The 24,970-nt window shown below is 43.5% G+C and overlaps 2 protein-coding genes across 2 annotated transcripts; one reads left to right on the top strand and one right to left on the bottom strand.

The window, feature by feature from the left end:
- Positions 1-395: 395 nt before the first annotated feature.
- On the bottom strand, positions 396-5,294 carry LOC306738241 (fascin-like; the record flags this gene model as incomplete). The annotated part of the gene is made up of 5 exons (XM_079220069.1): positions 396-601; positions 1,892-2,062; positions 2,261-2,382; positions 2,485-2,641; positions 4,460-5,294. The coding sequence occupies 5 exons, from the start codon at positions 5,292-5,294 to the stop codon at positions 396-398; spliced, it is 1,491 nt and encodes a 496-aa protein (XP_079076195.1).
- A 5,263-nt stretch (positions 5,295-10,557) lies between these two features.
- On the top strand, positions 10,558-21,067 carry iqce (IQ motif containing E; the record flags this gene model as incomplete). Its single annotated transcript, XM_079220218.1, is given in 23 exon segments — positions 10,558-10,623; positions 11,101-11,142; positions 11,237-11,282; positions 11,384-11,533; positions 13,188-13,289; positions 13,518-13,588; positions 13,945-14,058; positions 14,142-14,192; positions 14,274-14,344; positions 14,435-14,507; positions 14,749-14,789; positions 15,597-15,748; positions 16,587-16,642; positions 16,731-16,960; positions 17,141-17,248; positions 17,755-17,917; positions 17,919-17,961; positions 17,964-18,028; positions 18,142-18,228; positions 19,140-19,267; positions 19,447-19,538; positions 20,738-20,815; positions 20,943-21,067. Coding segments are annotated over 23 exon segments (2,154 nt in total).
- Positions 21,068-24,970: the final 3,903 nt, after the last annotated feature.

The following is a 24,970-nucleotide window of genomic DNA, read 5'->3' as shown; positions in this document are numbered from 1 at the left end:
GCACACGACGAATAACGGCAATCGTCCCGACGCTTGTCAGGTACGGCTTGTGTTAATGTGACTGGAAGTGAAACAAATAATCACACTATTATTCGTTCATTAACACGACGAGTCATCGTACATCCAAATCTCCAGTAAAAAAAAAAAAAAAGCCCAGGGAGAAGAGATAATGAGAAAGGAAGAAAAATATAAAATAAAAAAACACTTGTTGTGTTTTTGGGTGCCATGACTTCCAGTTTATCAGCTTCAATTCTCACCACACATCCATCCAGACAAATTCATAATTACACACACATATGCCAAATATCCAGTTCAAAACAGCTACCTACAGTATCAATGAATAGTTTGAAGCGTCATGTCAAATAGTGGAGAAGTCCGGCTGTGCTCTCGCTCTCTCAGTATTCCCAGCGGGTGGCGCTGTCCAGCGAGTCCACGCTGGCCTTCAGCCCTCCAGCGTGGTCCCCTTTGAGGTACTTGCCCCCCAGAACCCGGATGGCCATCTTGTTGAGGTCACAGAACTCAAACAGGAACTGGACAGGTGTGGCGCTGCTGCAGCCCACCGCCGTGTCGTCTCCGACACACCAGTACTTCCCCTGGGAGTCTGCACAGACAGCACACATTTATTAATAATAATAATAATAATAATAATAATAATAATAATAATAATAATAATTAGGACTAGGGTTGCAAAGGGGCGGAAATTTTTCGGTAAATTTCCGGAAAGTTTCCACGGGAATTTTGGCTCGGGAATTTTGAAAAAAAACAAACATAAAACGTTCTGTTGTTTTTGAACGTCTTTGTCATCAGTGTTGCGGCGGCTGAAGGTTTCAGCCCTATGCTGGCAAGTGTGAGAGCGCCGAGTTGCGTAGAGGCCAAGAGCGGTATTGCAGACAGATAGAGATTTCAATTATAGCTCGCAACAAAACAAAATTGGGTTGGGGTGGGTGGTGATCATAGGGAATACACCTTTTGTATTCAACGTTCATGTTTTTGTTGTTCGATGAAAGAATAAAGTTCTACTCACAAAATGTCAAAAATGTCATTTAAAAGTTGTATTATAGAGGTAAATACAGTTAAATGACCCCAACATTTCCAGTTTATTCCTGTTTCCCGTGGAAAGTTTCCAACTTTGAATATTTTCCCACTTTAAGTGGGAACAAAAGACGCATTGACAGACAATGCGTGCTGATGAACACGCTGAAAGCAGAAATTAGTTCATATACTGTATTAATAAACTGTATTACATACATTTTCCACACAGTGTTTTAATTTAAAGCTGCACTTATCAATATTTTATATAAGCAATGGAACAAATTGCTAATTGTGGTAAAGGGTTGAATCGACAAACCCACAAAGAATAACACACAACAGCAGCAAATAGCGACTAGCTGGTGAACATATTGGAGCGTTTAGCCGCTAAAGAGCTAGAAGTTTCCCTCAGGAGAAGGTGGCGACCAAAACGGTGAATAATACATTTTTCTAGTTGCCAGAAATGCTGCGGCATATTTTTGGGATGTTTAAGAAGGCAACAGTTTGCCGACTGGTACGCCAAGTCAACTTTATCTGGCAATAATATGTAAACGCTGTGTTTACAGCTCGTTTCTGCTGACCGCATGTGGCCAAAAAAGTGTGACCCATCAATAAAAAGGTTTTTTACTTTAACACTGCCATGGGCTAGTGTCATCAAAAAAGACACTGAGAAAACTGTCCCACTGTTACTACAGTCAAAAACATCTGCCATCAGGATGCTAAAATGTGCCATATTCACGTTTTATACACTTATCGGGCTTTAATTTAACCAGCTTGGCCATGTTGTGGAAAATAGCCAGCGGTAACGTGACTAGCAGGTAAAACATGCAACAGCACCGCATCAACTCTGTAAACAGCCCACCTTTCAGGGAGTAAGCTCCGTTGTGGAACTCCAGCTGGAAAACATCGTAGGACGCTCGGTTGGAGTCCAGAGTCGCCATTCCCGCTTTACGAGCCCCGATGAAGCCGTGCTCCCCACGAAGGACGATGATTGGACGGTTGATCAGCTTCATCAGGAACTGTTCAGCCTCCCCTGAAGAGACGGGCGGATCAGGGTTGTATCCGACAGAAATAGGCTGTGTTTCATGCCCATTGACGTAAAAACTTTACTAAGATGATTTAAACATGTGTGCAGGGTTTCTTTAGGGAGGAAAATTATACTAAGTACTAAGATGTCCGGGATGAGAGGTACTGACCCTTCACTTTAAATCAAATTACAAACATCACTGACCTGCGGTGTCCACAGTAGCAGCGAGATGTCCGTTCCTCTTAGCCATCACATATTTCTCGTTGGCTGCACGCACACACACACGGCCGTCACGCCACTCCAGTTCAAAGTAGCTGTTAGCCGACCTGTGACACACACACACGGTAACAGATGCAGTGATTCAGACTGTGTGTGATATTCAACATGATGCAGTGTGTGTGTGTGTGTGTGTGTGTGTGTGTGGTTACTTGGTGGAGGCGGTGCACTGCAGTCCCCCACTTGCTGTCAGAGTCCAGTATTTCCCAGCAGCGGTTCTGAAGGCACACTTCCTGTCCTCGCGGCTCATCTCCAACTGGAAGACTTCCTGGTCCCCTTCCTCGTCCTGATTGGCCGACAGGTCCATGCCTAGGAAAGGGGGGCAGTCTGTTGTCAGATTGCATTCATGTCCGTCTCAAACTCTCCTTCCCTCGAATTTGTGAAGTTCTCCAGATAGGTTCTTAAAGGGATAGAACACCGAACGCTCTGCCCAAAAGTCAATTATCACCGTGGGAAACTGAAAGTGGAATACATTTGTCCCCCAATCAGTACTGGACTCACACAATGGAAGTCTCTAAAATGAGGTGTGTGTTTAGTCTGCCGCAAAGAAGAAGAAGGTGGAGAACTCTCTGCCTATAGCTGTCAAAGGTGTGGCCACGCGGATAAATATATAGAACGTTTTTCAAAATAAAATTATGAGTCAAATCTGCTAAAAAATGTCTTGTGGCAAATATCTCTGCGTCTCCTATGGTCAATATCTAAACTGTAGAGCGGAGACATGAATCAAAACCCCTCGAAAAAACCCTGCCATGCATTAAACACTCGTGTTCATGCATAACTTAGACTAGGTCTCAGTTATGTAAGAACACAACACTTGCATATTTCAACCTTATGTTGTTGACATGTTAGCTGCAAACATATCAAACGGACACGCAGAACCATTAGCAGTCCTTAGCAGTCGTCTTCCTGGTGCAATATTCACTCTCTTAAAGCTCTATTTTGGTCTCCACCAACTCCTGAGTGACGTATTCGTCTCTCCAGCTGCTAAATGCTGCACCGTGTTCACCAGCTAGGCGCCAACTGTGTGGGTTTGCCGTTTGGTGGCGGACAGTCGGATTATCAGAGCTTTCACGGAAAAGACAGCTGCGTCCGAAGACGATGCTTCTGAAAATGGTGGGATTGAACCAGAGTTGCGGTTTGTTAAACAACGAGCCGCAGGATGCTAAAACGCTTCGTGGGCGCTCTGCAGGGTTCGTCACCACGAGCGACACCTTTTGGCACAACAGGTTGTCGGCACAGTGTTGCCGTGATCACGCTGCGTCGGGAAGGACACATTTGTCTCCGCCCTAGAAAGGGTTCAGAAAAAGAAGTTCTTGCTCTTCATTAAGAGACCTGACACAAAAACCTAATTGTTACCGTTGAGCCGCCGGCTATAACAAAGTGTCTGTGCTTGCCAACACTGAGCCTGCCGGAGTTATTAGGCTACAAATGGGCCTTTAATTAAACTTATTTTTGAATGTCCACAAGTCACTGCCCTACACTGACCTCATTCAAACATAATTATCTTTTTTCCTCAATCCATTTCTCCTGGGATGCACACACACTCTCACACACACACTCTCACACACACTCTCTGCATGGATATAAACTGCTGTCAATGACCAGACCCATGTGGATGGCAGCACAGAGGGAGACAAAGTGGCGACAAGACAGATTAGGTTGCACAAAGATCCACATCCAGGACCGTCTGAGTCACACCTCCCCTCTCTTTTCTCTGCCTCCCCTCCATTTTATCCCTTTTGTCTCCTCCACCTCCGTCTTGTCCTTATTCTCTCCGTCTATTCTGAGATAAAGAATGGAGAGGAACAACTGCAGAAACTGAAGCTGACCCTGAACCATGCAGCCACAATGCAGGGGTAGAATTACTGCAGGAAAAAATGTTAAGCTATATAGGCAGAGAGGCTGGCCAAAAAGGATTGAGGGAGGGGGGGAGAAAAGTGAGAGCATGATAATGAAAAACACATGGTGGCAGAGAAATGAAGGAGCAGGAGTCTCTCATTATCTCCTTCACAGACACGCATTAAAACCATGCAACAGCTGTATCAGTGTGTGCCCAGTTATGCAGGGATTCCTCTCCCTCTTTCTCTCCATCCCTCTCTCTGGCTCTGAATGACCGCAGAGCCTCACCTTGCCTCGTGGAGACGTTCCTCTCGTTCCCCGCCGTCAGCACGACCTGCGCGTGGCTCCGCTCCAGGCCAAACAGCTCGTCCTTCCCGGCCCGGGTGTTTTTCCCAGACTTCATCGTGCCGGTCGGGCCCCCGGGGGCCAGGTAGCGGCCGTTGCAGTCTCGGAATGCCACTTTCCCGGAGCGGAACTCCAGCACGTAGCCGGTGTCCTTGTCCGTGTTCGTGGACAGGCTGCCGTCGTTGCGGAGGAAGCGGTTGTCAGAGGTCTCGAGGTGGTAGCGCTGGTCCCGGTAGACCAGCGTCACGAGCGAGTCCACCCCCCAGGGGACATCGCGGTCTATCGACACCTCGTGCCGCTCCCCGCGCGCGCTCAGGTGGGCGAAGCGCTTGCGCGCCAGGCTGTACAGGTTGACCTGCGGGTGCACGGCCAGGTGCACGCTCCACCGCTCCGCCGGCGCGGCGGCCTGCGCGAAGCAGGTGATGCGGTCCTCGCTGCCGCTGAGGTAGCGGCCGTGGGGCTCGGACTGCAGGGACCAGCGCCCGTCCTCGTGCGCGGTGACCACGAAGCGGCAGTCGCGGCCGCCGCGCGTCTCGCTGTCCGCGGTGACGTTGCCGTCTTTGTCCGTGGCGAGGTAGCGGCCCAGGTGGGAGCGGAGGAACACGGCGCTGCCGTCCTCCCCGGTCTGCTCCAGGGTCCAGGTCTGCTTCTTCTTCAGGCTGCTGGCCGAGGCGTTGACTTTGAAGCCGAAGGTCTCCGCCGTCAGATACTTGCCCTCGCTGTTGATGAGCCCCAGAGGGATCTGCAGCAGGTCCCCGTCGGCGCCGTTTGCGGACATGTTTGTCAAGAGGAGAGAGGCGACGAGATGGTCGTCTTTAGAGAGACGGAGGGAGAGAGAGGCAATGTGGGGGTGTCTGAGGGAGAGAGAGAGAGAGAGAGAGGAGGAGGGAGAGAGAGAGAGAGAGAGAGCTGCTCTCTGCTGACTGATGATGATGATGATGATGGGTGTCCCTTGACTGCAAATCCAGACTGCCTCACTGAGCTCCAAGACTGGGAGTTTTTTTCTTCTTCTTCTTTTTCTCTAACGGCGGTACACGCCCAAGTTACAGGCAGAGGAGCTGGAGGGAGATTACTGCAATTTCTAGAAAACCAGACACTGTGCACCTATACACTCCACACAGTATCATCCAAACTGTCACCTAGTGTGTGTGTGTGTGTGTGTGTGTGTGTGTGTGTGTGTGTGTGTGTGTGTGTGTGTGTGTGTGTGTGTGTGTGTGTGTCCCCTACTTTCCCTCACTCTAATTGAGATGTGGTCATCCTGCAGTTCCACATGGATAGAGCCATTCACCCACTGACAGAACAGTGTTTGTCTTCAGGGCTGCGTGTGCGTGTGTGTGTGTGTGTGTGTGTGTGTGTGTGTGTGTGTGTGTGTGTGTGTGTGTGTGTGTGTGTGTGTGTGTTGCGTGCTAGACAGTTATAATTTCATATTTACATAGTTCTACACTAAACTATACTTACAACAATATGCAACTTTCTTGACGTGCACATTTCTAAACATTGTGTGTGTAATTTGTGACACAATTCAAATGAGATCAAAACAATGCACACGTTGATTCTGAATACATGGTCACATGGTGGTGAACCAGAAGACTTTGCCTCTATTCATAGCATTCAAAGCACATGCAAATAATAAAATGTATGATGTATCTGCTTCAGTATCGGGGTCTTTGTGTTGTGCATGCTGGCTCACTAACTGACACTTCAACAGAAGAGACATTGTTCAGTTACACCTGTTCCCGTACGCTAAGTTAACTTTCTATGAAGAAGACCCCGATACCTTATTTTGCCAACTCAGACTGTCGAGGACTCGTACTAGCTTTGGCTGAACTTGAATTTACTTTGGATAGCCCAAAATAAAAATAAAATGGCACCAGAAGGCTTTACAATCCGTACACATGACATCATCTGTCCCAGGACCCTCACATCGACACAGGAAAAAAAACTTCAACAGGGAGAAAAAAAAGAGGAAGAAACCTTATGAATAGCAACATGACGGATGATGGAATGACATGCGATAGATGTCATGTGTACAGAACACATTCAATGCATAAATGATTCAAATAATGAGAGTAGTAAGCAGAATAATGATGGAACATTTCTGCTAATAACAGCAGTGGATGTAGTGATCTCTCTTTTAGTTTTTTGTTAGTCCTCGTGCTGCAACATTCTGGAACAATTGGAGAGATTTAAGAGACTTATTAGAGCAGCCTGATAATAAGGAATTGCAGTAATCTAGTCTAGAAGTAACCAATGGTTACAAATCCAGTGGTGCCATCTAGAGAAACTATATCATTAGATAATTTACCTGGGCTTATAGAATAACTTCAGCTTTGTCTGAGTTTAACATCAAGAAGTTGCAGATCATCCAGTTTTTTATGTCTTTAAGACATGCTTGAAGTTTAGCGAACCGGTTGGTTTTATTTGGCTTAATCGATAGATATAATCGGGTATCTGCATAACAATGAAAGTTTATGGAGGGTTTTCTGATAATATTACCTAAATGAAGCACAAGGTGAATACAATTGGTCCAAGCACAGAACCTTGTGGAACTCCGTGACTAACTGGTGTGCATGCAGGATTTATTATTTACGATCGATCTGATAAATAGAACTTAAACGATGCGACTTAGTGCGGTTCCTTTAATGTCTTCAATTGCCCTTGGTGACATCTCGTCTGTTATAACGTTCTCAGTCTCTTTTTCTTTTTTTTTTACACACACAAACTATAATTCATCATTAAAAGCCGGGAAAAATGCTCCACTTGGAAGGACTGCGTTGAATGAGTATCTGCAGCCGTGTAGGTAGTGAAACATATTGTGCTTTGGAGGACACACATGGAGATCAGATATCCAAAGAGAATTTATAAATCACCGTTGTGAGCATCAGCTGTTTCCTGACCTCCTGACCTCGCTCCACCCGTTTCCGTCCGCTAGTCCGCTCAGCCCTGTCGGTCTCTTCCTTCCTCCTCCCTGGGCTCCGTCATGACTCCTGTCTTTACATCCTCCTGTATTTATACTTGAGACAGTTATCGTGTGTGTGTGTGTGTGTGTGTGTGTGTGCTTATCTTTTCCCCTCACCCCTCATACAATAACATCAGCAGGGCGATGCAAAGCCCCACGAGAAGACGATTTATCCAGTTAAGCCTTTTGTTTGTCTTTTCTTTTGAACCTTTAATCTGATTATGTTAATGTGTTTTGGCCGTGTAATTAAATATCTGGTTGGAGTGTTTTATACAGCGGCCTTTTAAAACATTATCTGCATCGGTGGAATATAATAAGTTAGCTGTTGTGTCCTATAATGTCCATCCTCCTCACCTTTGAAGTTACTTTTTGTTTTCTTCAGAGGACCAGCACAACTAAAATAACTCTTATACTACTAACACATTTTTTCTGGTGTTTCGTTCAGGGAAATTCCGCTTTAAATGTAAAAAAACTGGCCAACATTCACATTTGCGAAATTTGTATGTTTTCATGTCAATATTCATGCTAACTACCGTCCTGCAAAGCCTGTGGGGCAAATGGAGTGTGTGCATGTTGTAGTGCCAATCAACTGAACAGGAATCAGCAATCATTTTTATATTTAAATTACATTATCTTACTACATTTTGAGGTTTTGCTTTCCAATCAGTGTTAAGTGGATACTTTTTGGGGTTTTGACAGTTATTAAGACAGAATAAGAAGTTCTGCCTTATTGCTTTGGGCTCTTTTACACATGGGTATTTGTCATTAGTTTTCACATTTTCTAGGTAAAACAATGAATCGATTAAATATAAAACCGATTACTTACCAAGAATAATTGTGTTGTCACCTGGAAACTATAAAACAAGAAAGAGTTTTAACAACAGAGAAAGTACTGATTCAAACATTACAAGCGTTTCTATTTTCTCTTGCTGCTGTTATATACAGTATGTGTATTCGTAAGTATTAAAAGATGACCAGTCGAAGGAAACTTAAATGATTTCCATGACTTGTTGATTGAAAAGTGAAGCGGTGTGTTTGCGTTTGTCTTCATGAATAAATGTGCACTGATTTTGTTTAAGACTGCAAAGTGTGAGTGTGGAACTGACAATCTGAACAAGACTGGCCTTTGAGGGACAGTATGTATAAGAATTGTCTGGGTTCAGTTCTGAACACATCGCCCCCTTCTGGTCACTCAGAGAACAACACCAAATACATTGATCTGCATGATATATGCCAAAGAAACAACCTTTTCTTGGTTATTCATCCTAAACACAAACTGAGACTAAATTCACTGCATGGACCACCATGGTCCTTCCTCAGGTTTCTCTCATTGGTCACTGGGCGGGTCAAAAGGAGGAATACAGATATATAAATTGACTTCCTCTGCACGTGATCAATAACTCACTCACTAAAATAATTGTCAGAAAATGTTATACAAGCTCTCTGCTGTAGTTTGAGGATCACATATTCCACCTGGGTGATGTTTTTTTAAAAAAGACTTGAGGTTAGTTCTGCAGAAATGGTCAGAAATATATGCATACTTTGGCCTGTGTTTTGAGTAGCATGACATGTTTGTTAACTCACTGAGTCAGGAGGTAGTCTTGTCGACTCATGGGCTCCCCAAAAAAACATTTTTGTTGAACCAGTTTAACTTTCAAAACAGACAACTGTCTATCTTAGATGAGATCTGAAATGGGTTTATTTTGCCCTGAAGAAAAGTATGCTGGTCGGCTCTGGGGGTCCACCACCTGTATAAACAGTGCTAGGATACCATACAATAACAAGTGTGTTCTCCACATAGTGTGAAAGTGGAGAGTAAGAAGAACAATGCAAGAGAAAAAAGACTTTGGATCAAGAGAGTGGAAGAATATGATGTGCATTCCCAAATGCATCCAGCAATGCTGACTTACCTGTAAGACTTAGTTCCTGTTTATACATTAAAATAAAGCTCCTACATTATGCCAGGCTGGTCTACTGTACAGGTCAAGAGATGGCAGCATCCATGTTAACTTTGTTTTTCTCATCAGTTGTATTATGGTGCTGTTTCCTGCCTAGGAAGACTACATGATGGAGAAAGAGAGGCAAAAAGAAAATGAACAAGGAAAGCAAGATCCATACCCAAGTTTAGCTGATTTTAACTATTAAAATGTTACAAATTAAAATGTTATGTACTGTACAGCATGGGAGTCCCATGTTTACTTGCTGTGTTCAAGATCTTCTAACAAGCTGTACAGTAAAACACCGGATCAGTTTCAAAAGTCTCCTGTACCTTCCCTTCTCCTTCACAGTCTCCTGCGACTGGAAGAAAATCCCTTTTAGTCCCACCTTTAAGGACCTCTTCACCAATGGGCAATGCGAGGAAATTAGTCAGAAGCAAGGAGGGAGAGGGAAATGATTGACATTCAGCCCTGTGCACTGGTTTCAGTTATTAGATCTATCAAGCAAGGCGAAGCACCACATGTACAACTGGTTTGACCTTTCAAAATAAGCATCTTATTGAAAAACGTCTTGCCATTTCCTTATGAATATTACAGGTATGTGCCCTACCTAAAAACATACGTGATCCAAAATATATAGTTTAATATAAATACATCGTGCCAAACCAATTTTCAAGTGTGCCATTATTGATCCTATTCGCACTTTTATTTTGAAGGCAAGGTTTCCGGTACGTCTCGGGACTTTTCCCGTCCAGTTTGACGCAGCTGGTTACGAGCTGCGTGGTTGCTAGACGACTCAATCTGCAACACCGATATGGAAACGGTAAACCTCCCGCTGCACGGAGAGAAAACAACATTTTAAACGGATTTCAGGAAGACACGGTCCACGGTGTCCATTAGCGCGCCAACGGCTCGTCACGAGGAGGGTGGACGAACACCCGAGTTGTAGTTTAGCTAACGTCTCTTTTGGTGTCCCCTGTTTTTTTAGTTGTTGTTTTTTTTTTACTACGAACGTTAGCAAGAAGTGCGCTTCTTCTTCTTCTCTTCTTTTCTTTTTTGGGGACTCAGGCAAACAATGAGAGCTTTAACGTGCACGCGGAGAAAGTCCAGTTGTCCCAACTCGACGTGACGTTCGCCCTCCAGCTATGTTCAGCGTGAAGATGTCTCTGGAGGCGAGTGACGTCCAGACGGATGAAGACTGCGAGGAGCTGGTGAGTCGGTTGTGCCCAGAAAACAAGTCCCAACCGAGTCTGTGAGTTAAAGTTATTCAAGTTATACCGATACGTACCTATTTAAAGCCTGTAGTTGTGACACTGAAACGCAACACAACCGTTGTATGGCGGTTGTTAGCAACACTTTGTGATGAGAGCATTTCAACCAATGCCTTTGTTTGTTTGTCTATCTCATTTAAAGGGCTTTAGAGGTCTGTAGAGGTGGAAGTATTCGCTCTGCTATTGTATTGTATTGTGTATATTGCATATTTCCCATACTTACTATTTGTATGTTGTAAATGGGTTATTTTGTGGACCAGAGATATGTTTTTGTGTGTGTTTTGTCCTTATAAACTCTTTAAATGTGATACATAAACTAAACAGAGGCTAAACATTATAAGTAGAAACATGCATTGTTGTTGTTGTTATTATTATGCATTTATTTTTCAAAATCTCTGCCTCCTGTGTCCAACCTAGGGTGAGGAGAGCTTCTCTTTCTCTGCCGATGTTTTGGAAAAGGTAAACACATGAACTTTTAATGTCACGAATCCAGTCAGCGTTTGATTGACGCGCCTCTCATCTGCGTTAACGCCTTGTTTTTTCTCCCCGTCAGATCAAAAGAAGGAAGAGATCCTCCAGCAAGCCTCCTCCGTCCCCAAGTAAGACCTGCTCAGCTGCTCCGTGGTGACAGTTTGATGTTATAACTAAACCGCTTTCCAAATCCCATGGTTGTTTACATGCAGTGTGTATATACGTGCAGGGTCTCCGTACCTCTCCAGTATGAACATGAACCCCAGGAGAGCAGCAGTGGCGGCCTGGAGGCTGCCGAGGGCCTCCCTCGGGGACACCAGAGGGGACACTCTTGGGGAGAGTGGCTCAGCTCGCCTCACATCCCTCAGCAACGGCCATGGTAATTATCACACACACACACATACACACAACTCTGCACACAGTGCCTCTCCTCAGGAGGGATGGTGGCTGCTGAGGCTCACATGGACAGAGCGAGAAAGGAGAGACTCAAGTTTGTTCAGCTGGTTTGATGACTTTGCTCAGTACCGATATCGTTGGGAAGCCGATGACAAGCAACTCTGCAAGTGTTTCAAAATCAGTTCTATACCGTAAAGACTGTATATAAACTGAGCTGAGGAACAAAGGCGACGCAGGAGAGCAGACAGCTAGCGACCTGAGGCGACACCCACCTGTCGCTCAAAGCGGCCACGCCCTCTACAGCCTGACTTTAAGCCTTAATATAAATTAAACCGTCATGAACAGATTTGTTTTTCAATTTTGAAATTTGCTTTAAATGTTTTTTTTTGTACCATGTTGTAAACAAGTTTATTTCTGCAGTAAAGTTGGGTATTTTAACACGAGGATTGACTCGCTTTTGGAGCCATTTGAGGGACTGCATTTTTAGATCACTTCTGCGTTGGCTTCGTTTCTCAGCATGAGGGTTTCCGCTTGTTGTATATCTTAAAGTGAGTAGCAGTGAGTAGCAGTTGGAAAAATCTATCAGAAATGGAATTTGTTAATAGGTATGTTTTATTTTAATGTATGGTCTCCTGAAATTAAGAGTTATTGCGTTTTCGTTTCTTTAGAATGAGCCGTTTATATCAACGTAGGGAGCCGGCCACCATGTTCCTACAGTAGCCCAGAATGGACAAACCACACACACTCGGCACGCATGAGAAGTTTCAGTTGGTTGCCGTCTGTAACTTCGCCGCTTGATGCCGCCAAACCTTACACACTGCACCTTCAAATCTGCATAAATAATTTTTTGTTGGCCACCTGGGGCAGAATAATAACAACATTGAGTCTTACTTTTTTTTTCAATGAACTTTGGCATTTTTGCACTTTTACTGTTTAAGTTTAATTAAATTTAATTCCGAAATTAATACCCAGTTTTTTTTTTTAATTATTATTATTATTATTATTATTATTATTATATATTTCATCCCTGTTGTTTTTATATCTTATTTTTTGTCTGTAAATTGCTGCTACTTTGACACCAAATTTCCCCTTGGGGATTAATAAAGTATATATTCATTCATTCATTCATTATGTAGAAAATACACTCAGTTGCCAGTTTATTAGGACCACCTAGCTAAAAGTAATGTGGTCTAATCAAACAGTCCTGCAAAAATCATATATACATATATATAAAAAAATCATAAAGGTTAAAATGAAACCGCTTTTAAAAAAGGTATTGATTTATATATGTATTGATTCAACTGTCATTCTCATTTTGAGGATGTACTTTGTGGTCCTGCTGAACTTAAAACTGTTTCTGTTATTTAACCTACCCTCACCGATATAAATGGGTTGGACAAAATAATAGAAACATCACAGTTTGTTTATCAGTGTTTTGTTGTTGTTGGAAACAACTCTGTTGCTGAGGGTTGCCGATTCTCCATGACTTCTTTACTTAATTATGTCGGTGCTTAACCGCATTGCCATCTGATCCCTTGTTCGATAGATACTCAAACTACAAAATGTTCTCAAATGGTGTTTCAATGCACTGACTTGTGTTGTGATGTACCTCAAACCTTGACTCTTCTCTTCTTCAGATGTGTCCCAGACACTGAGGTCAGAGTGTGATGTCACGCCAGAGCTCCTCAAACAGACCTTGAGCTTGAGGAAACACAAACATCTCCATTCTGGATCCAATGGTGAGAGAATATGTAGGTGGAGGAAAGTAGAGAGAGGAGAAAAAAATAAAAAGAGGAGGCAGGTGAAGTTGAAGGTCGGGGGGGGGGGGGGGGGGGGGGGTCTGTCGAGGAGAGGAGACAGCTGCAGGTGACAGGCTGGGTAGTGAGGTAGTGAGTGTTACATAACTGAAAGGTGAGTGTGTGGGTGTTTATCATACCATCTCCCCGTTTGTCCCGATGCGTTTGCAGGCTTCACCGGCAGCACAGGCGACCCCAGAGAGAAGGAGGACATGTACGATGAGATTATTCGTCTCAAGAAGGTAAAGAGTTACAAAATGACTGCTGTGTGTTCAGTCTGCCCGTTAATTAGCGTTGCTTTCAGGACAAAAAAACAACAATACACTGCTAGAACACATTGCGCATCAGTCGCAGAGAGGTGGGGCATTCTTCTTCTTCTGCAGGAGAATTCAGTCCAACGCAAAGTCTGCTGCAATGGCCTTGAGCAAAGCTCCAGAGAGCTGTTCTGTAACTTTTATTTCCTCTGCAGAAGACATGTTTTTTTACCCCCACACAGATTAAAAGTCCATCTAGATTTGACACCCCAGGATTTTTCGTATCCGTATTCCTCTCATGCCTTCCTTGTTGTGTGATTAATCACCAGTGCTGTTCTCCACAGAGTCTCCAGGCACATAAGTCTGACAACCAGCAAATGAAAGCCAGGCTTCGCCGCCTGGAGGAAGATAACGCTAAAAGAGAGAAGCAGATAGAAGAGCTGTTGGATCCCACGAAAGTATGATTACTAAATACTTAGAATTTTTTTTGTCATTTGAACAACAAATACATTTAAAGAACATTTTGCACATTTTTCTGCAGGGATCTGAATATACTCGTAGTTTTGTGGATAAGAAGAAAGAAGGCAGTGTGGTGAGTATGTCCAGTCTGTTGATAAATTCTTTTTGGTATTGATTTTACACCGATTTTGTAAACTTGATTGTATCCATCAAGGTTCTCAACGGGCTGAAACAGAGAATCCTGAAGCTGGAGCAGCAGTGTAGAGAGAAAGAAAATGCACTGAGGTGAAACGCTCTCCCGCCTCCGCTGAAGTCCATTTGGTTCATTAGTGAAGCTGCGTAATACTCAGGTTATCCGCTTTTCTTTCTCTCCAGTAAACTACAAAGCGAGCTGAGGACCACCAACCTGGAGGAGCTGAAGATCACAATAGAAACCTACTTTGATGAGGTAACATGTTACTTTCACATCTAAATGTTAAAACTTAAAAAATCTTTTGACATTATCTGAACACCTGAAACAATCACCAGAGGAATGAGTGAAACACTTACACTAAAAACATAGGGTTTGCATAAAAGAAGCGCTCCCTCGGTGCTCTGCGTCATCGTCACGTTTACTTTGGTTCTCAGCTGTAGAAACGGAAACCTCCACCTGACTTGTAAAAGTGTGTGTTTGTGCGATCGTCTTTCAGATCCAGAGGCTGAGGATGCTTCTCCAAGCTGCAGAGAAAAGGTTTGCGTCCCCTCATCCATTTCTATGCCTTTGTTTATTTGTGCTGGAGGACAAATCGTGTCATAGAGTTGTAACAACGTACAGCTTTACCCTGTTCAACCCAATACGGTGACCCTGAATAAAACTTGCACCTGAATAGAGTTATGCAGGGATGATGTATCTTTTAAGTATTGGATTATTGCAGAAAATAAATTGACATCAAGTTTATGACACTTCCACGTTTTGTTCAGCAACATGATCTTCACAAACGAACACCGCTTTTATGATTTCTGAAGCTATAAGTGAGCGACAGCAACTTTGAGTATAAATCAGGTCTAATCACAGGATTATTGTAATCCTGGGCTATGACATCATGCCCTCTGCAGTTTTTTTTACATTATTTTTATCTCATGAGTATTTGAACATGATTGAAAGTTGCTGGCTGAGTGCAGGTTGTTGCATTAACTTTTCATGAAGCTGCCAAGTAAGCAAAAGCAATCCGATAAAGATATTGTCCGTTGTTGGCACTTTGGTGTTGAAATTGCAGTGTAAATATTGTAGATTGCGCTTTTTGAGAACTGAAATTGGACAATCGTGTTTGCTTTAATTAAATAGGTTGAACATGTGTTAGACACTTTTCCTTCACCGATATTTAGAGAGGCAGAGAAGGCTAAAGGAGGCCTTGTCTGTGAAACACAACTGGTAGTCAGAGACTTTAATCCTGGATTTAAAGGACGGCCATACAGATCAGTCAAAGGATAGGGTTAAAACAACTGTCATCCCTGCATTATATCACACATCCCTCCTGCTCTCTCTTCCCGTCTGCAGTAGTCGAGTGGAGAGCAAATGCTCCCAGAGGCAGCAGAAGGTCTTAAGCTCTACGGTTCATCGTCTGTCTGAGAACCTGAAGCAGCTCCAGCAGGAGGACGCGGCGCTGAGAGAGGAGCTCAACACCGACAGTCCCGCAGGAGGAATCAAAGGTGTCTCTCACACACTGAACCACGCTGACACCCTCGGCCCAGGGCCTCAAAAAACAACCATTAAAATACATTCACTTCACTTATTCCATTCATCAGTTTCTAGTTCTACAACGATGTATTTCACACATTGATCGCATTGGTGGGACTTTTTGTACAGCTCTTTGTCTCAGAGAACCAAACTGTATTGGGAATTAGACTCTTATTAGAAGAGCACAACATGAATATTAGGAGGGAATCAAATATTTTGTTCATCAAAGTTTTGTGGGAATTAAACGCCATATAGGGATGTGCAATATGGATGCAATCTTCTATGTGTTATTTAATGTCACATTATTGATATGTATCATGATTTAGGATATTTCTTGGAAACTTGAGATTTCTTTTCTTTTTTTTTTTTTTAACCTTTTTCGGATGATATTGAAACATTCCTGTAAATCTAATGTTGCCATAAATTAGTCCTGCTCATTGATTGACCGCAATAACCTAATAACTATGAAACATTTTAAGAAAAGGGACCATTAACTCTGTATACATCTCTTCTCGTTTGATACATTTATATTGTCTTAAGATCAAAATATACACCCCAAACAATATAGTATCAACTATTGATCATTTATGTTTTAATTCTGACAACACGGCCTAAAATACTTTGTTTCACAGGGGCTAATGTTTCACTGTGACTTTAATGAATACAGCTTAATTCAGTTATACCAGGTTACTTAGACAGACTGTATAGAAGGCTTCTTTTTTTAAATTGTTTAAATTCCAAGCCATTGTTATGTATTGTATTTTGAGCTGTCGTGCTGATGAAAAAGGTGTGTGTGTGTGTGTGTCCTAGGATACAGAGAGTGGAGTAAGCAGAGGCTGTTGAGGAGGCTGTTGGAAGTGGAGAAGGTGAGAGAGCTCTGACTAGTCGTCCATGTAAACACGTGGAGTCACCTGTGACACACACCACAGACCGACTCCTCTCTCCTCCTATCAGAGGCTGGAGGACGGCAGAGGACACGCCCAGTCAGCAAAGCGCAGCGACCGATTGGATCGGGAGGTTCAGGCCACGCCCACGGAGATTCTGGGGTTCACCATGGCAACAGAGGCAGCGGTCTCCGTGGGAACGAACACCGAGGAAGCGGAGGAGGTCTCTGGTCTGAGAGAACGCCTCGGCCAATTGGAGAAGGAGGGGGTGGAGCTTCGAGAGAGGCTGTCAAGTAAAGAGTGAGTGAGCAGCAACGTGAGAGTGTTTTTATGTCTGTTAAATCATATGCGGTGTTTACACCTTCACAAGCCATGATGACAATAATCTCAATGCATCATATAAACCAGAGGGAGAACACACCGTGTTTATAAAGCCACAGTGTGTTGTTCTTGAGTCTGTGTTGTGTTTGTGCTCTTCAGTGATGAACTGAGGCAGTCGAGAACAGAAAGAGAAGAATCGGAGACGGAGACGGAGCGGCTGAGAGCCGAGCAGACAAAGGAACGGGACAAAGAGAGGCAGCAGCATCAGTATGTTTTTAGTTGTGTTGTGACATTAATATGATTAAAGGACGTAGCTCAACGTCAGAATCAGAATAAGAACCATTTTTTTGCCAGGTATGTTACACATACGTTGGCGGGTGGTGCATACATTAGACAAACAACAATAATCAACACAGTGCAATAGAAACATATTACATTTACAATAGAATATGAAATAAAGTGCACAGATAACAGTGCTACAAACAAGTGTACTGTAGGTGCGCTTGTTTTTAACATCAAAATGCCTCTGTCATACAGCTGCTTTGCAGTTATTTAAAAAATGTCCCAGCAAACACAGTTGGCATCACTATAAAGACCCACTGGAGGATTGTCTGGATGCAAAGAATGTCTAAATGTACAACAGCAGTGTGGTCGATGGGCAGATCAATATTACAAAGACGTTAAATCATAAAGGAGAGTTGTTTACAGATGCAGTTGACCCACTCTGGCAAATGGCTTTGTGTATCATTTATGTGTGTCTGTTTGTTTTTCAGACAGGAGTTGGATCAGTTTTTGGCGAGGATCCAAACTCTGGAAGGCCGAAGTCAACCTGCACAAGCTGAGCTCCCCTCTCTCTCTGCCACATCGCCAGAGGACCTACGAGCCGGAGCAGGTCTGGAGGAGGGAGACAAGAGGGATACTGGAGGTAGAGAGGAGGAGGGAGGAGGAGGAGGAGGAAGAGGAAGAGGAGGAGGAGACGAGTTAAAGGAAGAAAGGGAGAAATCAGCGTTGGTTATCCAGACAAACTGGAGGGAGCACAGAAACAGGGTGTGTGACTCACAGCCATTATGTAAAAGAAGTTATTGGCGCTAGAGGAAATATTATATATCAAATGTCCTGACACTTTCTTTTGTCTCCATCTCTCTGCATTCTATCTTCAGGACACTGTGCTGCTGCAGTCAGCCTTGAGAGGTCATCTCCTCAGAGAGTCGCAGCTGAAGGACCTGCTGAAAGAAACACAGAATAAGGTTTTCACCCACGCACAAACACTTCCGTCACTCTTATGTTGCAAATCATTGCATCTCCCTTAGTCTCAATACCAAAGGCGCTTTTTAGAAAAAACTATTGGTCACTGTAATAAAGTCAAACTATATTTTCAGTGAATTCTTCAGTTATTTTACACTCTTTTACCAGGATGTAACTCTGGGTTTAGTTCCACAATTGCACTAGAGTTTGCACTATAGTCCTCACGACGTCCCTTTCCCCTTACTGTCTTGTTGTGAATTGGTATTAACCTTGAAGTAGTCAAGTCATAGCGATTTCAGCTCGATAGCTCAATTTCGCAAATCACAAATTTACCTCAAGGGGGCTTTCCAGTACGAACACCCTCTCTCCTTAGACCCTCGATTTAGGAAATAAAGAAAATCTCTGCAAAAAAAAAATGAAAGCAATTTCCTGAAGAGCAACTCAGGAGGGACAGACAGACATGCAAAATGTTGCATGCAGAGTTTCAGAAGAGGTGTGGACAATCATGATGACAGAACTATAGATGGGAAACAGACTGGAGACACTTCTACAGGCGAGGGCGAGTCAAGTGTAACAGCAGTTGATGCATCTCGATGTGCGTCACGGCGTTGAAGGGCACTACATTTTCTCAAACTTTGAGAGTAAAGAATGATGAAATGGAGACTAAATAATAAACTATAATATATATATATATATGTCTGAGCATGCAGCTAGATGTCATTATGGACAGATTTGTTCTGAAGTAAATCAGAGTTTTGCAGTTTAATCAACTGACCACTAGAGGGCTCTAAAAAGGATTTCCCCCTTTCTCTCACCACAGACATGTTTTTCTGTCTCTGTCTCCCTCACTAAACTCTTTTTTCTTTCTCTCTTTTTTCTCTTGCTCCCTATCGTCCTGAACTCCTGTTTTCAGGCCGTAGAGGAGACAAACCGCAGCGACGCCGCATCCTCCGCCGAAGAAGACTTTGACGTGGTTGCCTTGACGATGGTACAGTCTGCGTTCAGGGGACACCTGGCTCGCTGTAGCCGCGCAACAGAGAGGTGACTCACGTTTGTACGAGAAAAAGACGTGGGAAGAACAGATCCAGTCAAACATGCAGTGCTTTTTGAAGCTTTATCTATGTATGTGTGTGTGTGTGTGTGTGTGTGTGTGTGTGTGTGTGTGTGTGTGTGTGTGTGTGTGTGTGTGTGTGTGTGTGTGTGTGTGTGTGTGTGTTCAGCTCGGGGTTCTCCGTGCCTTCTCCAATGGGAAACAACGCGCCCACGCTGGCAGCGCGAAGAGCTCGGTCGACACACACTCCCAGCACTACAGGTGAGGTTCACACGTACCTTCTTTTTTTTTTTGTGATCTATTTATGAGCAAACGCAGCAGAAAAAACAGGAGCTGACTCAGACGAACCATATGGTGCAAAGGATCGGTCTCAAAGAAACTCGAAACAAAGAAAGAGAAAGTTTTAATACAGATAGACAAAAACCTTTCCCACTTTCCATGTAGCTACACCAAACCTCTCATCAAACACAGCCTAAAGGAGACATTATGCTATTATTTTTTGACGCAATTTCGTTGCTAGTTAGTTTAGTTGCCATGTTTACTTCCTGTCAGCTGATGTCCGGCTTGACGTTTGTTGGCCATGCAACACAACGGCATCTACCTGCTCTCAACCCTCGAAAGTCAAAGTGGATCTGGCCGCCGCGCTGATCTAATTCCCGGGTGCCTGTCTCCTCTGCGCCAGACGGAGCTTTTACAGCCTCCCCGTCAAAGACTGACACTCAGCAGGCCTGCGGACCAGTAATAATCCCATTACCTCACGTGACCCCCCGAAAGAAGTTGCCTCTTAAGTTGCCTGTTCAAGAGTGCTCTGAGGTTAGATCGCTTCTTAGATTTAGGATATTGTCGTATTTCATAATTGTTTCCTTTCCCGGGTGTTGAAGGCTACTTTACAGGAAAGTGATTAATTAATTTGACCAGATGATGATTATTTATTGAAAATCTCATTGTGTAAATATTTTGTTAATGCACCAATCGTCGCAATATATTGAGCTCCAAAAGATATTGTGACAGTTGATTTTTCTCCACATGGACCGGCCCTACCTAAATGACCTTGTCAGACTCCACCAGCCTCTCCATCGCTCCCTTCTTCCTTACAGGTCGACATCAGACGGGTGCGCAGAGCAGCTATGTCAGCGTTTTGTTGTTGTGTTTTTCTTTTTTCTTTTTTTTCCATCCTGCGTGCTGACAGGACTGCCCTTAGTCTGATGTGCAGTGAGACACTTTGGACTGCACCAGTTTTAGCGTGCACACCTGATCGCATTGCTCAAGGCCGTTATGGGTTATGAACATGCAGTCGTTTCCATTTATGCAGAGTTATTGCATGGGAAAAGAAAACTTGTAATTCCAGAATGCCGTGGCGCATTGTATTTTGTATTAAAAAGCTCCATATCTACGTCATCCATTCATTTATTTTCAGGGTGTGTCTGAATTGCTTTGTACCTCCCCTCCCCCCCATAAAGACGTAGGAAAGCAGGGCGCAGAAGAAGACCCCTGGCTCATCTCCAGCACTCACTCCTCCAGAATGACGCCACCAACAGGTTAGCGACGCACACACACGTCTTTATAAAATCAAATATTTATGTTTTTCTAAAGCCGATTTAGATTAAAAGCAATGAATTAATCCCAGTCGATGAAGCCCAAATGACACCGGTGGTTCTCCTGCAGACCAAACGGAGCTCCGTTGCACAGCCGAGTCCGGTGGAGCCGCCGGGGTTGATTCTGACGACTCTGACGACATCATCGTATCGCCGTCACGTCCTCTGAGAAGCAGAGAAGTCTTCATCTTATAGACCTCCTGGGTTGTGTGTGTGTGTGTGTGTGTGTGTGTGTGTGTGTGTGTGTGTGTGTGTGTGTGTGTGTGTGTGTGTGTGTGTGTGAGGGAGAGAGATAGAGATAGTGTGTGTGCGTAGGAAGAATTGATGTCTGTATGTCAGACTTGCACAGTCGCACCGTACCAAATCCTCATGGTTTGGGTTCTCGCTGAACCTGCAAACGATAGCTGGGATATTCCAATATTAGTCAGGATAACATTTAACATGCGCAACATATTTTTCTCTTCATGGTAATAACCAGAATATTCTGGGAAGTTGAATGCAGGTTTATGACACGACGCTTAAGAGGCTCGTAAACGCCTCACTTGGTCTTCTTCAGGACACTGTTCACGTACAACACTTTGATCCGGTGTTGGCAGAAAACATATTCTCTTCTCGTGCAGGACAACAGCACTTGCATAAACATGAAATGGATATCCCATGTGATTTTTAGGATCTCGTGGTTTATCATTTGTGCCAAAGTGCCTACTGCGGGGTTATTAAAATTGCAGTAATGAATGCATTTATTTCACTTTAACCTAACACACCACTTTACATTTCTCTGGAGTTCACAGGCTTAGGAAATAATTAACGAATCATATTTTGAGTTGCTTGCTTTGCGACACACAAACGGCACTACACTAATCTATCACGTGCGCTTCATGAAACGACGGTATGATCGAGGGATGATTCTCTGAACTGATGCACTATTGAGTCAAACTGTGAATAAATTATAGATCCGTCTGCTGCAATACTAAACACACAGTACAGTGGAGGATACACGGGGAGGATGTAACATGCCAATCATATTTGTGCTCTATAGTAGACAAATGATCAACGCAGACTACGGATGAGTGCAGTTTCCCCCACATGATGTGTGTAACTTAATTTCTCAGACTTTCAATAAAATGCTGTTTTTTATAATGAAACCTCTCGTGTGTTTGTCTTTTTATCAGAAAACAGTGGAAATATCAAAGTATATTTACTGAGGCGCTTTACAATTTTGAGATTTTTCCTTCAGTATTTCCACTATTATTTTATGTTTTATACTTCTACTCCACTACACTGACACTTCATTTATTTGACGACTACATTTACTAGTTATTTTCTTAGATTGAGACTTAATAGTTGTTTAAAATAACCTTGATGTGCTACAATAGTAAAATGCTCTTAATAGTAAAGTGCACATTAATGCATCAGTATTGACAGTGCTGAAAATGCTATTACCCAACACGAAGTACTGTGGATTAGTATTACTGATACATTTAAGTGTATGCAGCTTTTTTATTTGGTTGAGGTGCACTTTTACACACTGTTGTGTTAACAACACATTTATAGATCAAAGTAACTATAACTACAGCTGCCAGACAAATGTAGGGGGGTAAAAAGTGCAATGTTTCCTCCTGAAAGGTAGTAGAGTAGAAGGGTAAATAGAAGTATTCAAATATAATGCAAGTCTTTGTACTTGTATATTAGTCTCAGCTGAATTTATTCCTGCAAAACAAGAGTTTTACTTTCGATACTTGGAAGTGCAGTTTACTGTGAATAGTTCATCACTTTTACGAGTAGGATTTGTAATGCAGGAGTTTTATTGGAGTGTGGTCACATTCATTTTACTTAAATAAAAAGCAATGGTCATGGAAGTACTCCACATCTTTTACTGAATCAAACACAGAACAATCTCAGTACGTAAAAGACTCTACATCCAACATCTTAATACAGTACATAAACATCAGCATCAAAATACAATAAAGTATCAAAAGTAAAAGTACTAATTATGTAGGATGACCCATTTAATAATAATATTATTAATCACATGTATTATTATCATTGGATCAATGATAAGCATCACAAATGTTGCATCTGGTCATTTTAACTACTTTGTATTACTGCCGGTCAGCTTAATCTACAATTTTTTTTTTTTTTAGAACAAATAATATGATAAATGTTGTGGAGTAAAAAGAACAACATTGGCTTCCCAAATGTTGTGATGAAGTACCCGAAAATTATACTGAAAAAAGCTCCTGACTCTAACATGTACTACCACCGTTTCAACGTTAGGGGGCGACCTCTTTGCGCATTTGCTCTCTCTCTCTCCCACTCTCTCCCTCTCAGTGTCTCTCTCCCCCCTCTCTCTCCCTCTAGCTGCCGCAAAGCCCCGTCCTCCAGGGCTTTTTAAACGCCGTGTTTTCTTCACGCTCCAACAACAGCATCCAATTGAAGCGCCGCAGCGCTAAACTCTCTGGACCAACGGCCACCGTGGGAACACACGAGCGCCGACCGTTAATGGTGTAGGGACGTTAGAAAAATAGAACGACACCGTGTTGCGGGTCAGCGACTTTTTAACCCCTGCTCTGCCGTTGGCAGGTCGTTGCTCCCGGGAAAGGCAGTTTATAACGGAGAGGGCGTTCTCGGTGAGATGAGAGCGGGTCGGTGACCGTCATTCCGTTGTGTTTCAATGCGGTCGGGACCGCAGCTAGCTCGGAGCGGCCGCGTTGATGCAGCAGCAGCGCACGGCTGCGGGACTCAAAATCCACCACCGGATCCGGGAAGACAATAAGGTGAAATCTACGCCGACCTGGACCCCCCCCAAAACGACGCCGAAACGAGATTCAGCGTCCGCTTCGGCTTCATTAGGTAGGTCGTCCAACGGTCCCCCCACCCCATCGGATGTGGACTCGGAGCCCCCGTAGCTCTCTCTCTCCCCCTCTGAGAGACTGCGGTAGTTTTTAACGGACAAAGCGGGATAAAGCGAGCTAATCCGGTTTTTCTTTCTCGCTAACAATGTATTGACTCAACGGGGCTGATAATAAACATAGCGAGGGTACCCTCGACAGTGGGGTGACCTACATGCCTGGGTTCAGTAAAGTCAGTATAATAGAAAAGGAGTCGTGTGGGGTTCCGAGTTAACGGCCATTTCACCGTCCGCGACACGTTTATCTCACGGAGCGTTCACGGTGTTTTTTTGCCGTCTGGGCGTAAATGAGGTGATGCGAGGTAGCTGTCAGCTATTGTCCTGCTTTAATCCTTGTACAGTATGTTCAAAATACAGCGTGACCTCATTGGTTTCACAGTCTAAAATGTCATTTTTAAAGGGACAAATATCAGCGTCGTGCCGAGACGTTTTTTTTAACGGTTTGTTTGTGATTAGAGTGGGAAGGACTCATAGCTGTTGTGTGACACTAATATTGCTCACGGTTGTCACGATGAAAGGTACATTACATTACATTATGACAAAAGCTGTTACCCACAATACACCAGGAACTGTAAAGGAAAAACAGCCCTCAAATGGGGAAAAATATGCATATTGTTTGAGGTCATTATGAAAGATTTCACATAATAATACTAATAAAAAAAAGGATGAACGTGTCATATTGCAGTGTTTTAACCATTTTGTCCACTGGCACAGCTGTGTGCACAAGAGTGTCATTGATATGCACAGACATACACAAGATAATCAATTAATCTATGCACATTAATAGGGAAGAAAATGACCATGTGGAATTTATAGGACATCTTAATAAAACTGTGCAAGTGGAGCCCCAACGAATGCATAAGAGAGAGTACAATAGATTGGCTTGTTGATGTGGATTGACATGTTTGTCCCACTCCCCGTCGCTGACTAATCACAGATAACTCATCACTGTGGCTTTGTAATAATGCCAGTCATCGGTAATTACTCCAGTCAACCGAACTAGGTGTTGTTGTTTGATGGTAAACAGTATTAGCAGCAAGGACCGTGGATAAAGAACCATCGTCGTCGATATGAGCAGTTTTTCTACCTCAGTCTGTCGTGACAGGTGGGGAGAATAGTGCGTGAAGTCATTTCTCTGCCCTGTTAACACACGATGGTGGGGGATTTCTCCACAGTGTCCGCGTGAG

This window comes from Taurulus bubalis, assembly GCF_910589615.1.
Source record: "Taurulus bubalis genome assembly, chromosome: 6".
In the NCBI taxonomy this organism is placed as follows: domain Eukaryota; kingdom Metazoa; phylum Chordata; class Actinopteri; order Perciformes; family Cottidae; genus Taurulus; species Taurulus bubalis.
Note: the sequence above shows the minus strand (reverse complement) of the source record. Positions and strands in the feature narration are given on the sequence as shown.